Raw genomic sequence first — 17,632 nt, 5'->3', positions numbered from 1 at the left:
TTCTAATAGGGCTACTAAATCGCTAAATCTTTTATAAAATCCGTTTTGTGAATATAGTTTATACAGTAAGGTATCAAAAATAATGTTTCGTATTGCTTCTGCGATTTGTCAGCACATCACTTATCAGATTACTAGAATGTTATTTGTGTGAGTATCTAGTTGGAAATTTCGGAAATTTGTGGTAAGTTCCTATGGGACCAAACTGCTGAGATCATCGGTCCCTAGGTTTACACACTACCTAATTTAACTTTAACTTACGCTAAGTACAACACACACACCCCATACCCGAGGGAGGACTCGAACCCCCCGACGGGGAAAGCCGCGTGAACTGTGGCAAGGCGCCTGAGACAGCGCGGCTACCCAGCTACGTAGTTCAATTTGTCTGCGTTGTAGGAATTTCTCCCTTTGCACCTGCTAATAAAAATAAAGGATTTCAGAAGATTTCATATTTTGAATGGCAAGAGAGTCAACAGAAAAATATACGTGATCTCCGACGTATAATAAATCGTAGTTCCATAAAAAGGACTTTGCATTGAATGAACGTTTATATATTTGACATGGCGATATATTTTACGATTCCGATTCGAGATAATTACAAAATTACATGAAGATAGTTCATTACACAGTTAAATACAGACGACACATTTTACAAGTTTTCCGTTAACACATTATGTTAAAGCGTTCTGACATAAGATTAAATCATCTTAGAATATTACTGAAAGATCTGGTGTTGTTTTATACAATAAATACAAATATTTTCAAACAAATGTGCTGTTTGCAGAAAATATGATCCCACCGTTCTCCAGGGCAACCTTTGCGCTTCTAAACTGCCTTGTATATTTTCTTGCATATAACATCATTGAGCCGCATAGTCTGAAACAGAGGTTATTATTACAAATTAATCAACGTAAAAGAAATACGAAACTGCTTAGAGGACATACACGAACTGGCTTTAGGTATATGGAACATGGTATTAACAATCTCACATTTTTACAGTTCTTTTTTTCCCCTCCATATGCACAGAAAGAAAAATAAGACACATGAGAGAGACTCAATCTATTTCCAAAATTTTTGGAGTTTGATGAAGAGGAAGACACTACATTTACACAATTCCTTCTGTGGACAAGCGTTCTGAACCCTCCCACTGTTGGTGTGAGAAAATAATTAATTAAAAGTTATGTGTTTGATAATACTAAAACTCGAAAATTGTGCAGTTTCCGAAAATAAATGTTTTTGCTATTTTTCATAAAGTTGTGAGGAGTCCAGCAACCACAAACGAGGAATGCCAGTTTTCACTTTCACTTTTCTCGTCACACAGAATAGTCCTTGATATCAATACTATCTATCCTTTTTTTAAAAGACTATTTCAATGTTTTGCGACATCTGATTTTTTCTGATGCAGTACCAAAGCTGGAAAATGCTGTTACTGTTCGTATGAGGTAGATAAAAGATATACTCTGTACCCTTTCATGATGTAAAAGGGTTATTTTATTTCAGCACCTATGGTAAGTATGTATATGAGAAAGGATTTGTGCACATCTACCGATTTAAACCAGTTGGAACTGTGCTGACAAGCGTGTTAAAAGTATTAACCATACAACATAATTACGTGCCCCTCTGCGTACTGTTATTAGCCGCAAATCTCGTTTAGTTAGCTTCAAACGTTCGCAATATAGCAGGTATTACACGACTCAACCTGTGGGGATGCATGTCACAAACTGAAGTCGAACGCCAGATTTTTCTGTCTGTGTGTTACGCTAAATCTTAGCATCTACTGTAGGGATTTTGATGTGGTTTTTCATTAATTGATAGACTGATTGACGACCAGGGTTGGTGTAAGTCTATACATACTACAAACAAGTCGTCTTATCTTAGATAGTTAGTGTTGCTGCACGAACCCTCGCGTGTCGCTAGTGTTTTATAAAGGTGTTCGAGTTACGAAAGGGAGACAGAAAGATTGCATAAAGAATTGCCGTCCTATCAGCAAAACTGAAAGCGCATTTAGGCAAGGAAAGAGCGTACCACAAAAAGTTATTCTCAGCTCCTGTATAGGAAAACATCAGACCCTCTAATCAGGAAAGTAGGATACGTGTCAACACAAAACCATACCTAAACCACTGTCTATCTGTTCTTGACGTCGTACAGTTTGCGCTTGGTAGAAACAAATTTAACGACTGGTCAAAGAACTCAATAAAGAAATTTTGAAAAGAAGACGTAAATCAGCTTTAATAATGCTAACATCAAAAAAGACTATACAAATTACTGAGTTGAGGAAGTTTTGTATTTCGGGTAGCAAAAGATAACGACTGATTTGGCAGCATAAGAAAGAATCAGAAGCATGGAACTCCGCAGGAATTTATCCAGGGGGGAGGGGGGGGGGGAGGGTTGGACGCTGCGAGAGGAAAGGGGCGTGTGCAACACTCTCTAAAATTGTTATTTTTGATATAAATCACTGGGTCACCTTCGAGATGTGTCATGGCACAGAACAGAATTTTATAGGTGACACAAAGAACTTAACAAATCACATAGAAGTGATGGTTGTCGATTCAACTCTAGAAGTGTATCAGAATTGTGTGATTAACAAAAAAAAGTCCTGCGGGAGGAGGGGGCGGGGGGGGGGGGGGGGGCACAACGCCTGACAAAAGAAGGTCGACACGATGTTAGAAGGTATCCCATGACTTTCAGCACTTCAGTGTGCAGCACTTGTGTACCAGCATTATAAAAGGTAAAACGTAAGTTTATCTGACCTCACAACGGTCCTTGTTCTCCCTGTTTAAGTGTTCAGACCTCGAGAATTAATTTTCGTGAGGAACTTCACCACCAGATTCGAAGGATTAACTGCACTACTACACTACTGCAGACAGAGTCAGTGGCAAATGAACAATTCCAAGCATTCGTAATAGTTTTCTTTCAGACCAACGGGATTGCTCGGCAGATGAAACAGTCATGTCTCGCTGCCCTCGGGCAAAACTGGCTCCACAAACAGATTCGAAGCATTGTTTGGAACACCCTGTGTAATTTATTAAAATAAATTATTCTCAGCTTCTCCAACGTTGCTTTCCGAATTTTTGAGTGGAACTGCTGTCCATTATCACTTATATTGTGTACTAGTTTGCTTGAATGAATAACGTAAACGTTTTTTATATTATTCGCTAATGCTCTCCTTGAGCTTTTTCTCGAGGGGTACAGTGCTACAAATTTTGAACCAACATCTAAAACTACAGTCACCCATCACTTTAAATTTAAGTACATCTCCATATGTTTTTATCCAAATACATCACATGTTGTCAGGATTTAATTTATACATACATACCATTCTAATACACAGTGGTTTATCCACAGAAACACCTCCAGTAGCTTTACCAGAATAAGTCCACACAGCTTCTTTTAATATTAAGATTTTATGTGCAACAACAGCATGAGGTGGAATAAGTTTTGAAGACACAATTGTTGAACTACTATCTTTGCCGTCTCTAATAATACCGATAGTGACCCAGTTCTGACCACCATAAATGTCAACAGTGGTTAATGCAAAATCAAACTTTGTATCATGGCATGTGGCAGGACCACAGAAGAATTACCGCTAGGTAACACTTGTAGCCGCCACATTACATCAACATCAGCATCATACAGTTATTTATATAGTGTAGTATTTGTAGGCTGCCAGTGACAGTGAGACGCTCATGGCATACACCCTTGTGTTATTGCAAGAGGGGCGTAGGTGTGCACTGTGGTTTTATCTGAAACATTATCAGGAATGAATGGATAGATCTCTCCTTCTTTATATCGTTTGGAGACCTTAGTTCTTTTTTTGGTGCTCATATGCTTCCAACAATTTTCTCAGTCTTTTATCCACATTGTTAAATATTAAGAATTCCCTGAGGTCTTTGGTGCATTTCTTTATCCCAAAAAGTCCATAACGTAAATAAATATATAAAATTAACTTGTCTACTTAATTTTCCAGCTAATCAAACTTACAGTAACTCGAATCAGGATCAATCTTTCGATGCAAAATGTACTAAATAACATTTCCTTACTTTTACTTCCCATCATTATTCCACCAGATTAGTTTTCATTTGAATTTTGCTCTTTGTGCATGTTTTGACTAACCTTTGTGACATGATCGCCAAACTTCCTCCTTTTATGTGTAAAATCTTCATCTCTTGTGATTTGGTTTCAAGTACTGTAACGACATTCACGCCAACTAGCAACCTAGACAGGGCCGCGGCTACAATAGTTTCTGAACCCGGCACACAAATAACTTGGATATCATATCCTTATGGCACTAATAACCATCTTTACAGTTTCCCACTTCTTAAATTGCTGTCTGACCAGAACGGTAATGCTCTATGGCTGATGTATACGAAAATTTTCTACCCATAAATTAATATCACATTTTTTTGCAAGCCTGTTCCATAACCAAAGCTTCTTTCTCTGTCACAGAGTAATTTCCTTTCCATTTGTTTAGAATTCTGCTAGCAATACTGACTGCCTTTCTTTCTTACCCTATAACCTCAAATAATATTGCAGCAATATTCGGGCACATCTGCACCTAATCAAAATCTCTGTGACACATCAAGTGTGACAATATGACTGATCTACATAATTCTTCCTTAATTTGCGCTGTTTCTTTCCTGCATTCACCAGTCCACATTCGAAACACACTGTTCTTCGTTACGTCCAGCAGTGTTTTGGCAATCATTACCTGATTTATAACAAATTTGCGATAAAATAGACAAAGGCCTAGGAAACATTTTATTTACTTTCTATTCTTGGGACCAAGAAAGTCCATAATAGCTTCCATTTTCTCAGGATCTGCTCTTATTTCAGAAGCTCAAGTAATATATCCTAGAAATTTTATTTCCTTTCTTACCAATTTTGATTTTTACGAATTTAGTGTAATGCTCTTGTCTTTAGATGTCGCTAAGAATTCTTTTAACACTTGATGATGTTCATTCCAACTTCTTGTGGGTATTAATATGTTGTTTGCATAGAACATTGCATTCACCAGTGAATCCTCACCCAACACTGTGTCTAACTTTGAAATAAATGCTGCAGTCGATATTTTCAGGCCAAATGGGAGTGAAATCTTCATCCTTCCCCCCTCCCCTGACAAAGGCTGTGTAATTTCCCGTATACCTCTTCTAAGGGCACTTGCCAAAGTTACATGTTAAATCAATGCTGCACATTACTCTTGTATCATTAAATTTCTATACAAGTTTCGCTTGAGACTCTGATCGAGCCATTTGCGGCACTATGATCTTACTGATAGCACCTGCATCAAGCGCAGTTCATACCGATACGTCTTGTTTCAAAACCACTACTAGAATAACTAATTCCATAACCTCTCAGTCAATCATCTCTTTATCAAATACCTCTCTTGTCCATACTGGGACAGGATGTGGTCACATTATAAAGGCATCATGTGATATAACCTTAAATTTATGCACAATGTTTTCCATCAAGCATGGTTAACTCATTTGCCTCAGTAGCAGTCAACTCTTTTATTTCTGTAACCCTTTGATGTATCTTATTGTTAATCTCAGCATGTATGCCATTACCTGAATGCACAAGTATATCTTCCATCATCGATTCGAACTATCTTTCTTGTACATCCCACAACAAATGTTCCACATTATCTTTATTTTCATATCTGCATTATTCTCTGGAGGCATTTCATACCTTCTCCATGAATTTATTATTTTATTCCCATTTACAGTGATTTTACCTCTGGCAAAATCTATTTTATCTGAGTTGCTCACTTATCAACCAGTTCATACTTGGCCTGGGTACTACCATTGCATTAACTGTATAGTTTGTCCCAAAGGCTAACAGAATCTTACTTTTATCTCCACATGCTGTGACTGTTCTTATTCCTTGTACCTGTAACTACAGGATCTCATTACTTACCTTAGTCCTAAATGAACGTTTTATGCTATGGTACTTGTTTTGGATCCTGAATCCACCATGGCTGTCACCTTTAAATGATACAGCTTTATACTAATTTGAGATTGAAATGCTTCAGCAACTTCTCTCATCCTCCGTCATCAGTGTCTCTTTGATACTATCCCTTGTATCATATCATAGAAAATTAATCTTTGGTCCTTCCCCACTTGTAGTTCATGTCATCTAAACATACTGTGAGTTTCTTGGAAGTTAAGCCTCCAATTCATAATTCCCATTATCAAGGCGATTATAATCTCTAATGAACGCAGTGGAACGAATCATCATTTGTGAAGAACAGCCTAATCTTAAACTAATTGATGTCCTTAATCATCTTAATAGCAAGGAAACCATTAATACATTAAGTAGCTAAATGACAACACAGATCAGTGTAAAAAGACATCATTTCGATGGCCAAAAATGTCAAAATCAGACCCTATGCTTTACCTTTTCATCCTAATCAACTCGCGAGTGAGGGAAATGGTCGCTGTCACCGATTAAAACAGTGCTTCTCTGTCTCCCAAGAAAGGTGGTATAAACTACACAACTAATTCGTGATATGTCCTAAAGTTTCTTAATGTCATCCACATGTATTCAATAATATTATTTGTTCATTTTTTTCGAATCCATCAAAGAGCTCTTTTTGTGGCATATTCTATGCAATCACTTTACTATGTGTTCCACCAAAGTACATTTCACTTTCGTTAGTTCGTATTTTTCCCCCTCTTCAACCTGTTACGCGACGCAGCAGTTTGTTTTCAGTCCCTTTTAGAATTCACAGCCCCATCTCTCCATTTGTCGTAAAGCACCGCTAGTTGACGTATACTGGATAGAACGATAGTTGCAGGCGAAACGCCCAGACTGCACACATATTCACCTGGGAATGCTCCGACCGTTGTTGCAAGAGACGTGGTGACTGTATTGAAAAATAGTGTCATGTGCTTGTGTCACTTATAAGTGTAGTGCAGCATTCAATACAATGTACTTCCCTCCTCTCTTTGTCTTTGGCTTATTTCGATTATTATTTTCTTGTCTGGCGGCGCCCTTGGGCATAACGACCTCGTTAGGTATAGTGATCAACATTAAAGTTATAAAACAATGTCTTTGTTAAAATGTATTGTGCAAGATGCCTATACTCATTTGTCACGGGAAATGAAGACGATACAGTTCAGTTGTTTCATTATTAAACAGTAATGAAATCCTAAACTCAGATTGGAATGTATACCTAGAGACAGGCTGGACAGTGAAGGGCGAGGCGTGTTTATAGCGATAAGAAGTGCAATAGTATCGAAGGAAATTGACGGAGATCCTAAATGTGAAATAATTTGGGTGAAGGTCACGGTTAAAGAAGGCTCAGACATGGTAATTGGATGTCTCTATAGGCCCCCTGGCTCAGTAGCTGTTGTGGCTGAGCACCTGCAGGATAATTTGGAAAATATTTCGAGTAGATTTCCCCACCATGTTATAGTTCTGGGTGGAGATTTTAATTTGCCGGATATAGTTCATAACGGGTGGCAGGGACAAAGAATCCAGTGAAATTTTTTTAAGTGCTTTATCTGAAAATTACCTTGAGCAGTTAAATTGAGAACCAACTCGTGGCGATAACATATTAGACATTCTGGTGACAAACAGACCCGAACTATTTGAAACAGTTAACGCAGAACAGGGATTCAGCGATCATATAGCGGTTACTGCATCGATGATTTCAGCCGTAAATAGAAATATTAAAAAAGGTAGGAAGATTTTTCTGTTTAGCAAAAGTGACAAAAAGCAGATTACAGAGTACCTGATGGCTCAACACAAAAGTTTGGTCTCAAGTACAGATAGTGTTGAGGATCAGTGGACAAAGTTCAAAACCATCGCACAATATGCGTTAGATGAGTATGTGCCAAGCAAGATCGTAAAAGATGGAAAAGAGCCACCGTGGTACAACAAACGAGTTAGAAAGCTGCTGCGGAAACAACGGGAACTTCACAGCAAACATAAACACAGCCAAAGCCTTGCAGACAAACAAAAATTACGCGAAGTGAAATGTAGTGTGAGGATAGCTATGCGAGAGGCGTTCAATGAATTCGAAAGTAAAGTTCTATGTACTGACTTTGCAGAAAATCCTAAGAAATTTTGGTCTTATGTCAAAGCGGTAGGTGGATCAAAACAAAATGTCCAGACACTCTGTGACCAAAATGGTACTGAAACAGAGGATGACAGACTAAAGGCCGAAATACTAAATGTCTTTTTCCAAAGCTGTTTCTCAGAGGAAGACTGCACTGTAGTTCCTTCTCTAGATTGTCGCACAGATGACAAAATGGTAGATATCGAAATAGACGATAGAGGGACAGAGAAACAATTAAAATCGCTCAAAAGAGGAAAGGCCACTGGACCTGATGGGATACCAGTTCAATTTTACACAGAGTACGCGAAGGAACTTGCCCCCCTTCTTGCAGCGGTGTACCGTAGGTCTATAGAAGAGCGTAGCGTTCCAAAAGATTGGAAAAGGGCACAGGTCATCTCCGTTTTCAAGAAGGGACGTCTAACAGATGTGCAGACCTATATCTCTAACGTTGATCAGTTGTAGAATTTTGGAACACGTATTATGTTCGAGTATAATGACTTTTCTGGAGACTAGAAATCTACTCTGTAGGAATCAGCATGGGTTTCGAAAAAGACGGTCGTGTGAAACCCAACTCGCGCTATTCGTCCACGAGACTCAGCGGGCCATAGACACTGGTTCACAGATAGATGCCGTGTTTATTGACTTCCGCAAGGCGTTCGATACAGTTCCCCACAGTCGTTTAATGAACAAGGTAAGAACATACGGACTATCAGATCCAATTCGTGATTGGATTGAAGAGTTCCTAGATAACAGAACGCAGCATGTCATTCTCAATGGAGAGAAGTCTTCCGAAGTAAGAGTGATTTCAGGTGTGCCGCAGGGGAGTGTCGTAGGACCGTTGCTATTCACAATATACATAAATGACCTTATCGATGACATCGGTAGTTCACTGAGGCTTTTTGCGGATGACGCTGTAGTATATCGAGAGGTTGTAACATTGGAAAATTGTACTGAAATGCAGGAGGATCTGCAGCGAATTGACGCATGGTGCAGGGAATGGCAATTGAATCTCAATGTAGACAAGTGTAATGTGCTGCGAATACATAGAAACATAGATCCCTTATCATTTAGCTACAATATAGCAGGTCAGCAACTGGAAGTAGTTAATTCCATAAATTATCTGGAAGTACGCATTAGGAGTGATTTAAAATGGAATAATCATATAAAGTTGATCGTTGGTAAAGCAGATGCCAGACTGAGATTCACTGGAAGAATCCTAAGGAAATGTAATCCGAAAACAAAGGAAGTACGTTACAGTACACTTGTTCGCCCACTGCTTGAATACTGCTCAGCAGTTTGGGATCCGTACCAGATAGGGTTGCTAGAAGAGATAGAGAAGATCCAACGGAGAGCAGCGCGCTTCGTAACAGGATCATTTAGTAATCGCGAAAGCGTTACGGAGGTGATAGATATACTCCAGTGGAAGACTCTGCAGGAGAGACGCTCAGTAGCACGGTACGGGCTTTTGTTGAAGTTTCGAGAACATACCTTCACCGAAGAGTCAAGCAGTGCATTGCTCCCTCCTACGTATATCTCGCGAAGAGACCATGAGAATAAAATCAGAGAGTTTAGAGCCCACACACAACCCTTCTTTCCACGAACGATACGAGACTGGAATAGAAGGGAGAACCGATAGAGGTACTCAAGGTACCCTCCGCCACACACCGTCAGGTGGCTTGCGGAGTATGGATATAGATGTAAATGTAGATTAAGAAAATAGACATCTCGCTGCGTGAGACTTGCTGTAATCTACAAACAAATGGTTCAAATGGCTTTGAGCACTATGGGACTTAACATCTATGGTCATCAGTCCCCTAAAACTTAGAACTACTTAAACCTAACTAACCTAAGGACATCACACACATCCATGCCCGAGGCAGGATTCTAACCTGCGACCGTAGCGGTCACGCGGTTCCAGACTGAAGCGCCTAGAACCGTACGGCCACACTGGCCGGCTTGTAATCTACACTTTGGTGAAGAAAGTCATGGGATAGCGATATGTACATATACAGATGGTGTAAGTTGGTTGGTTTTGGGGAAGGAGACCAGACAACGAGGTCATCGGTATCATCGGATTAGGGAACGACGGGGAAGGAAGTCGGCCGTGCCCTTTGAAAGGAACCATCCCGGCATTTGCCTGGAGCGATTTAGGGAAATCATGGAAAGCCTAAATCAGGATGGCCGGACGCGGGATTGAACCGTCGTCCGATGGTGTAGGTACAAAAGGGTAGTGCATTGGTAAAGTTGTCATTTGTACTTAGGTGAATCATGTGAAAAGGTTTCCGACTTGATTATGGCCGCACGACGAACACATCATCCTTCTAATCCTTCCAGAACAATTATGGGAGATTTAATTCAGAAGAAAAAAAAATATCATTTCAGGTGGTATGGATGCATCATATAATTCGAAGTGGTGGTGAATGAGTTAACCTATTCGACTATAGGAATATCTCCTGTGGAATTGTGAACCAGCAAGAAAGCTACAAACTTAATCACAAAGTCACTGTCATTCACTGCAAATAACAATCTCACAGTCGATAAGAAACGAATACTGCGCTGTAAGGAATAAAAGACAAGGCAGAGCAAAGAAACTTAAAGAACTGGTAAAGGATTGGATCGGAAATGTTCAGCCTAGATGATGTAATGCTAGTTGAGACGAGACTCAAATCTTCAGAAATCAATGCCAATATAAATTTTTATGAGATATACGAAGAACCCTATAAATTCACTCAGACTGCTCGCCCAAAGGTGGAGAGATACAACAATTAAAGAAATCGGAATAAAGGGGTCCACAACATTGTGGAATTAAAAAGATAGTATCGTAGTTAACAGTAAGACCTTAGTCGTCTTATCACGATATGTAGATGATGACCAAAAGGACCTTAGTTACGGGTTCATATTTCTTACCTTGTGTTTTGTGTATGAGCAAGAAATCTCCATGTATTCTGTCAATCGTTAAAGCATAAAGCTAATCTTTATCCATCTATCTCTCTATGAAACTAAGAAAAAGCGACACTAGAAAGCAATGTGAATACTGAACAATATACATAAAGCTGAAATAAAACGAATCATACTGTGATAAGATAGTCAACAGAAGAAGTATCAGATGGAGTATTAAGGTAATTAGAAGAGAAGCAAAGAAAAAAATATAGAGTGGATGAGATTAATGACAAATGGTGCACAAATGTCTTAACATGTTATGATTAAAAGATTAATATATTGTGGTAAACAATGATAAGTATATGGACAGAGAATGATAGATAAACATACTCCAGAAATCAATATACAAACACCTTCATCAGATAGCACCGACGAGTATGATGAGAGGATTAACAAAATGAGATAATAAATTTCCAAACTAAAGTATAAGGTAAGTCATTCAGTCGAATATGTCACCATCATTAGCAAACAGCTCATATTATCAAGATGTAGAGGAGACTATTGAATGTAAGTGACAATCAGTGTACTGCATTATAGTAGATATTTGATGCAAAGTATATTCAGTGGGTAACGAATATTCTGCCACTAGAAGGAAAATTAAGATATTATTGAGTAGAGGTTAAGTAACTTCTCCGCTAATAGTATTGATAGAGAGGGAACAATAGTAGGCGACAAGTAAGCTGGTAAGTATAATGAATGACTATGACATGAATGTATATAATACTTAAGGATTATTAACAGTTAATATCATTTTTATCACACGGAAAAAATAAGCATTTCAAGTTAGAACAAATATGATAAATCAAAGATGTGAGAAATTGGTTTACCGATCAACAATAAAGTACCACCATAGGAACTGTTATTTTTGCAAAGACACCACTGAGAGGGGTGCATGCAGAATTTAATGATCATAGTGACAAGAACCCAAATCAAAGAAGCAGTAATTATAAGAAGGAACGATGCTCTTACAAGAAAATCTATCAGGCGACTGTAGAATCTCGGCATTCTAAAAGAAAAAATAAAGCAATGTCTGTATTGTAACAGTTGCAATAAAACACACAATAAGATGTGCATGTTGAATGTAGAAAGTCTGTAATGACAATAACTAAGACAGTATATATGGAGCTGAGGAACACTAATGGAAGTGGATTGTTTGCAGGCTGGAGGCGAAAGGATCACCCACAGCTGGTCGGCTACCCAAGGAAAAAAAAAAAAAAAAAAAAAAAAAAAAAAAAAAAAAGTGTGGGGGGAGAGAGAAAGACTTTGTTAGAGAGAGAAACTGTAGGGAGCAACGTTGGAGTAATGTTGAATTAATATTAAGACAGAAATAAGAGAAATGAGTGATTAAACAAAGTTGCAATTCTTTTCAGGTTTAACGTAGTACGACTTGTAACTAATCGGTGTTAATGTCTTGTGTTGCATGCTAAAATGCTGATTGATCTATCTGCTGTGGAGTGGAGAGAATATTGTTGAACTGCCCAGTGTCAATGAGGGACCAAGGGAAAACTGGCAGTAGCAGTACCAGTATCAAATGACCCTCAACTGGAGTTTCACTCCAGATGACTCCAATCGAAAGAAGCAATATGTAATAATTGGAGAGACTTAATTAGATGACAAGGTGCCTCCTTATGGAAGATTTATTTTATTTTGTGTTTAGTGCTTAAGTATATGACATGGTGTGTAGAAAAAGGACGACCATGTGCGAAGAAATAGTTATGATCACAATTTCTACTCATTCTTAACTGATGCTCTGTTCTCAGATCATGCCAGTAATATCAATATCCATCCTGTCCATCTAAATTACACTTCTTCTAATCACTGAATATCACTTTATCCCATTCTGAAATCCATGACAGATGTCTTTCAGCAAACTACAAGGTAGCTTGTACATATTTTGGTGTTAGAGCGGGTTTCTGCAGCCGTTTCTTGAATGTGAGATGTTCGTTATACGTCAAAATTTGTCGTAAACTTCTGGCAGTTACTAGGAACTGTAAATCAGCAAGAAGGTGAGAAGAATAACTGTTTGTGGCTCTTGATTTTCGGAAGAGGAACCATTTCTCTGTCTCAGATAGTTTTTATTTTGCGTGCGTCTTCTGTTCTGTTCGTGCAGTGCGGCGAGCCTGACGTAATTATCAGTAACTGACAGTTCAACGACTTGACGATTCGACTATTAGAGTGAACCACTTACTTTTACGTATTGATTTTTGCTTTTTGGTCTCACGATAACGATTTTCCGTATGTCAGTGTCACAAACGTGGTTTATGTACTCAACACGCACTGTCACTAATAGTATCTGCTTACTATCTGCAGTAAAAGCACGTACGCACACACCAGCACCACGCAGAGCCGTCTGTCTTTATTCCAATCACTACCACCTACTTTTTTTCCCCTTCATTGTCATTTCCATTCCCCATCAGGGGCGGGCTGGCAGCAGCATAAGCGCTACTCTTCAGCCAAGAGACATAAATAGACAAGAAGACATTTAAAAAATAATATAAAGGAGATAACATGGCGGAATATAGAGACAAAAAAGGCGGAACAGAAGCAAATAAGACATACAAAGCGGTGACTCACAAATCGGAGATAAAAATCTAAAAAAGTATGTTACACAAAAAAAACACACACACTACATTAAAAGGTACCAGGCAAAGTACGACTGGACTATAAAAGTCCTTAGAAGAAGTAAAACAGCCATATTACGAGCGGAGAAACAAGGAACTTCATCACAACTATCAGGTCGAGCACTCATTAAAACCCACATCACTAGATGACACTGTAGAATGGCACCAAAACACAACACTATCGTAGCACACTGATACCGAATAAAAACCTGGGAGGATCTGGATGGGAGGGGGGGGGGTGGGTCAAGGGAAATGGGAAGAAGGGGAAGGAGGCGAGGAGGAGGGGAGAGAAAGGGGGAGGAGGTGGGTGGCGAGCCGAAGGAGGGCTGGGAAGGGAAGGGACGGAAGGAAAACAGCCGAGGAGGGTGTGCAGGGACTAAGGGAGGGAAGGAGGAAAATCCACTTTGGGAGAAGGAGGGGTGAGGAAAAAGGGGGCCCTGGGGAGGGGGGACTACTACCTACATCCTTGATGTCTTTTTATATGCCATACTACTGGCATCAAAATGCAATACCATTTGACTGCATTTGTGGGTTTACTGATTTCGTACTATTGCATATACATTGTGAACAACTATTCAAATCGACAATGTTAATTATCCTACAAATATCCATGCCCTTATACTACGGTAGTAGTGAGTGCCATGTGGAGACTCACAATGGTGACCTGCTCGGGCGTGAAGTGCCTGGTGACGGTGGCGCTCTTGCCGTCGTCGGCCATCTGGCGGTGGAACAGCGTACTCTCGTCCTGCAGCGTGATGACCGCCTTGACGAGGGTTCCGTCGTGGCGCTCCTCCTCGAACTCCTCGCCCAGCCGGAACTTCAGCTCGCGGTGTTTGAATGACGAGCTGGACGTCAGTGTGTACGTGTCGCCGTCCCGCTTCAGTTCGATGTACGGGTTCACCACCTGCGCCATCTTGCGGATTAGGTAGCCCACACCTGCAACATCGCACTGACCATTAACTTCGCGTCCAGTACTACAATCATGCTCCTAAATTAAGGATAACTGCAGAATGTGGTGCCACACAACGTGGCACTACACAAAATTGGTGCTAATAGCATAGGCCACAGATCTGTAAGTCCACATTATTGGTGATAAGTTGAGAAAACCGTTCCGAAACACATGTGCTACAAAACGCCACTGTTTCCTGCGCATGTACCCCGTAATCAGTATGCACACATACACAGGCCGCACAACGGATTGGCATACTCTGGATCAGGTGGTCGAGCAGCTGCTGGGGTATAGCCTCCCATTCTAGCACGAGTGCCTGTCGGAGCTCCTGAAGTGTCGTACGGGTTTGAAGACGTGTATCGGTACGTCGACAGAGAGCATCCCAGACGTGCTCGATGGGGTTTAGGTCTGGAGGTACTGTTTCAAGGTACTCCTCCACGATGGCTGCTCGGTGGGACCGTGCGTAATCATCCATCAGGAGGAAGGTGGCACACATTGCATCCCTGAGAAGTCAGACATTCTGCTGCAAAATGACGTCCCAATCGATCTGACCTTGTCAAAGACATGCAGGGGTGTACATGCACCAATCATAATCCAACCCCACAGCATCAAACCACGACATCTATACAGGTCTCTTTCAAGGACATTAACGGGTTGATATCTGGTTCCTGTTTCACGCCAGATGAAAACCCAGCGAGAATCGCTGTTCAAACTATACCTCGACTCGTCCGTGAATATAACCTGGGACCACTGTTCCTATGACCATGTACTGTGTTCTTGACACCAGACTTTACAGGCTCTCCTGTGACCAGGGGTCATGGGATACACCTTGCACGTCTCCGGGCGAATAAATCATGTTTGTTCAGTCGTCTGTAGACTGTTGAAGACAACTGTTCCAGTGGCTGCGGTAAGGTCCCGAGCAAGGCTGTCTACAGCACTCCTTGGCCGTCTGCGGGCACTGATGGTGAGATATCGGTCTTCTTGTGGTGTTGAACACTGTGGATGTCCCGTACTGCAGTGCCTGGACACGTTTCCTGTCTGCTGGAATCGTTGCCATAATCTTGAGATCATACGGAGGGCCCGTGCTACGACCTGCTATGTCTGACCAGCCTCCAGTCGCCCTAGTAGTCTACCTCTTATAACGTCATCAATATGTGTTCTTTGAGCCATTTTCAACACACAGTCACCCTTAGGACGTCTGAAAACGGATGCGCATTTACTCGCTGCGCCGTACTCACATGCACCAACACACCTCTGCGTATGTGGGCTGCTGCCAGCGCCACCGTGCGACGACCGCAGGTCAGATGCACCGCATGGTCTACCCCCAGGTGATTTAAACCTGCAAACCGCCCAACATAGCGTTGTTTCACCATGTATCAGCTTTATCCTTAATTTATGAGCATGAGTGTATATCACCTCTAGTCGTTCTTACAGGGGCGTGTTGCTCATCGTACAGCAAGCCCAATGCGGTTCGCGCTCACCTGAAAATGAGCTACTGCTTCACATGAATCATAACGTGGTCCGCATCACGATTTGCGGCCACAGCGCTCTCCACTAGCAGTAGTCAGCTGTATCTGCTTTGCAAACCACACAGTTCGTTTACGAACATGGACGTGCGTAAAACTGCTACGTTAGCTCTATTAAAACAAACATTTCCATGCTATACCTCCAATATTCCTAAGCATCGTATCACCCAAAATGAAAGATCTCATGTCCAAACAGCAACGACAACAGCATTTAAAACTTCCATTGTCAAACAGTGTGATACAAACTTACAACTGTATTCCTCATAAGATAAAAAGCATACTGATGGAAAAAAATAGCAATACCAAGAATGACTTTTGCGACATAAAGGGAATGTGGTAGGTGTGTTTTTACATCTGAAACATGTTGTCTATTCAGATTTCGCATAAGAGGACGTAAATCAGGTTTGCTTAAATACACGCTGTAATGTTGAGCATTAGTTACCCTTGAGGCTGGACGTTAGTAACGAATGCCTCTAAGGCGACAAAGATGTCATTATCAACACCTCACTGAATTTGGCGAGGTCGTGTAATAGGTCTACGAAAAACTGGATGCTCCTTCTGCGATACTGCAGAAAGACTTCCAGGAATTTAGCCAATGTACGTGACTGCTGGCAGCGGTGGTTACGAGAATGTACAGTCACTAGTAGAAAAGGCTCAGAATGGCCACATGGCACTGCCGTGAGGGAAGACCATCGTCTTCAGCGTGTGGCACCGAGCGAGGTGGCGCAGTGGTAGCACACTGGACTCGCATTCGGAAGGACGACGGTTCAATCCCGTGTCCGGCCATCCTGCTTTAGGTCTTCCGTGATTTCCCTAAATCTCTCCAGGCAAATTCTGGGATGGTTCCTTTGAAAGGGCACGGCCGACATCCTTCCCCATCCTTCCCTAATCCGATGAGACCGATGAACTCGCTGATTGGTCTCTTCCCCCAAACAACCAACCAATCAATCAGCGTGTGGCTATGGTGCGTCGTATTGCCTCTGCAGCAGAGTTTGAGCAGCAGTTGGCACCACAGTGACCCAACGAACTGTTACATATCGGTTACTTCAAGCAGAGCTCCCAACCAGACGCCCTGAAGCGTGCATCCCACTGATCGCAAACAACGGTCATTCGCGACAAGGGCGTATTTATTGGAGGGCAGAGTGGAGGTCTGTTGTGTTTCCTGATGAAAGATGGTCTTCCTCGGTTCCTGTGATAGCCATATGTTGGTTAGAAAGAAACCAATTGAGGGTCTGAAACGAATCTCTCTACAAGCTAGACACATGGTGTCTACACTTGGATTTATGCTCTAGGGTGCTATTTCGTATGATGGCAGGGTCATTCTCGTGGTTATCCCATGCACCCTGAATGAAGATTGTACTGCATTCAAGGGGGTGTGTTCCAACAGGATAACGCTCGCCGACATTCCGCTGTTGTAATCTAACACGCTCTACAGATCGTCGACATGTTTCCTTGGCCTGTTCGATCATCAGATCTGTCTCAAATCGATCATAAATAAGACATCATTGGACGACATCTCCAACGTCATCCACAACAGCAT

At 41.1% G+C, this 17,632-nt stretch overlaps 1 protein-coding gene across 1 annotated transcript in view; it reads right to left on the bottom strand.

Moving 5' to 3' along the window:
* Window positions 1-587: 587 nt before the first annotated feature.
* LOC126100516 (fatty acid-binding protein-like) overlaps window positions 588-17,632 on the bottom strand; it is a 42,525-nt gene continuing 25,480 nt past the window's right edge. Inside the window, exons 2-3 of the mRNA XM_049911127.1 lie at window positions 14,273-14,553; window positions 588-873 (exon numbers count right to left, since the gene is read on the bottom strand). Of these exons, the coding sequence (XP_049767084.1) occupies window positions 823-873; window positions 14,273-14,553 (332 nt within the window). The 3' untranslated portion in view covers window positions 588-822. The remainder of the gene's footprint in view (window positions 874-14,272; window positions 14,554-17,632) is intronic.

Source organism: Schistocerca cancellata, chromosome 9 (genome assembly GCF_023864275.1).
Source record: "Schistocerca cancellata isolate TAMUIC-IGC-003103 chromosome 9, iqSchCanc2.1, whole genome shotgun sequence".
NCBI lineage: Eukaryota > Metazoa > Arthropoda > Insecta > Orthoptera > Acrididae > Schistocerca > Schistocerca cancellata.
This window is presented reverse-complemented; position numbering and strand designations above follow the sequence as displayed.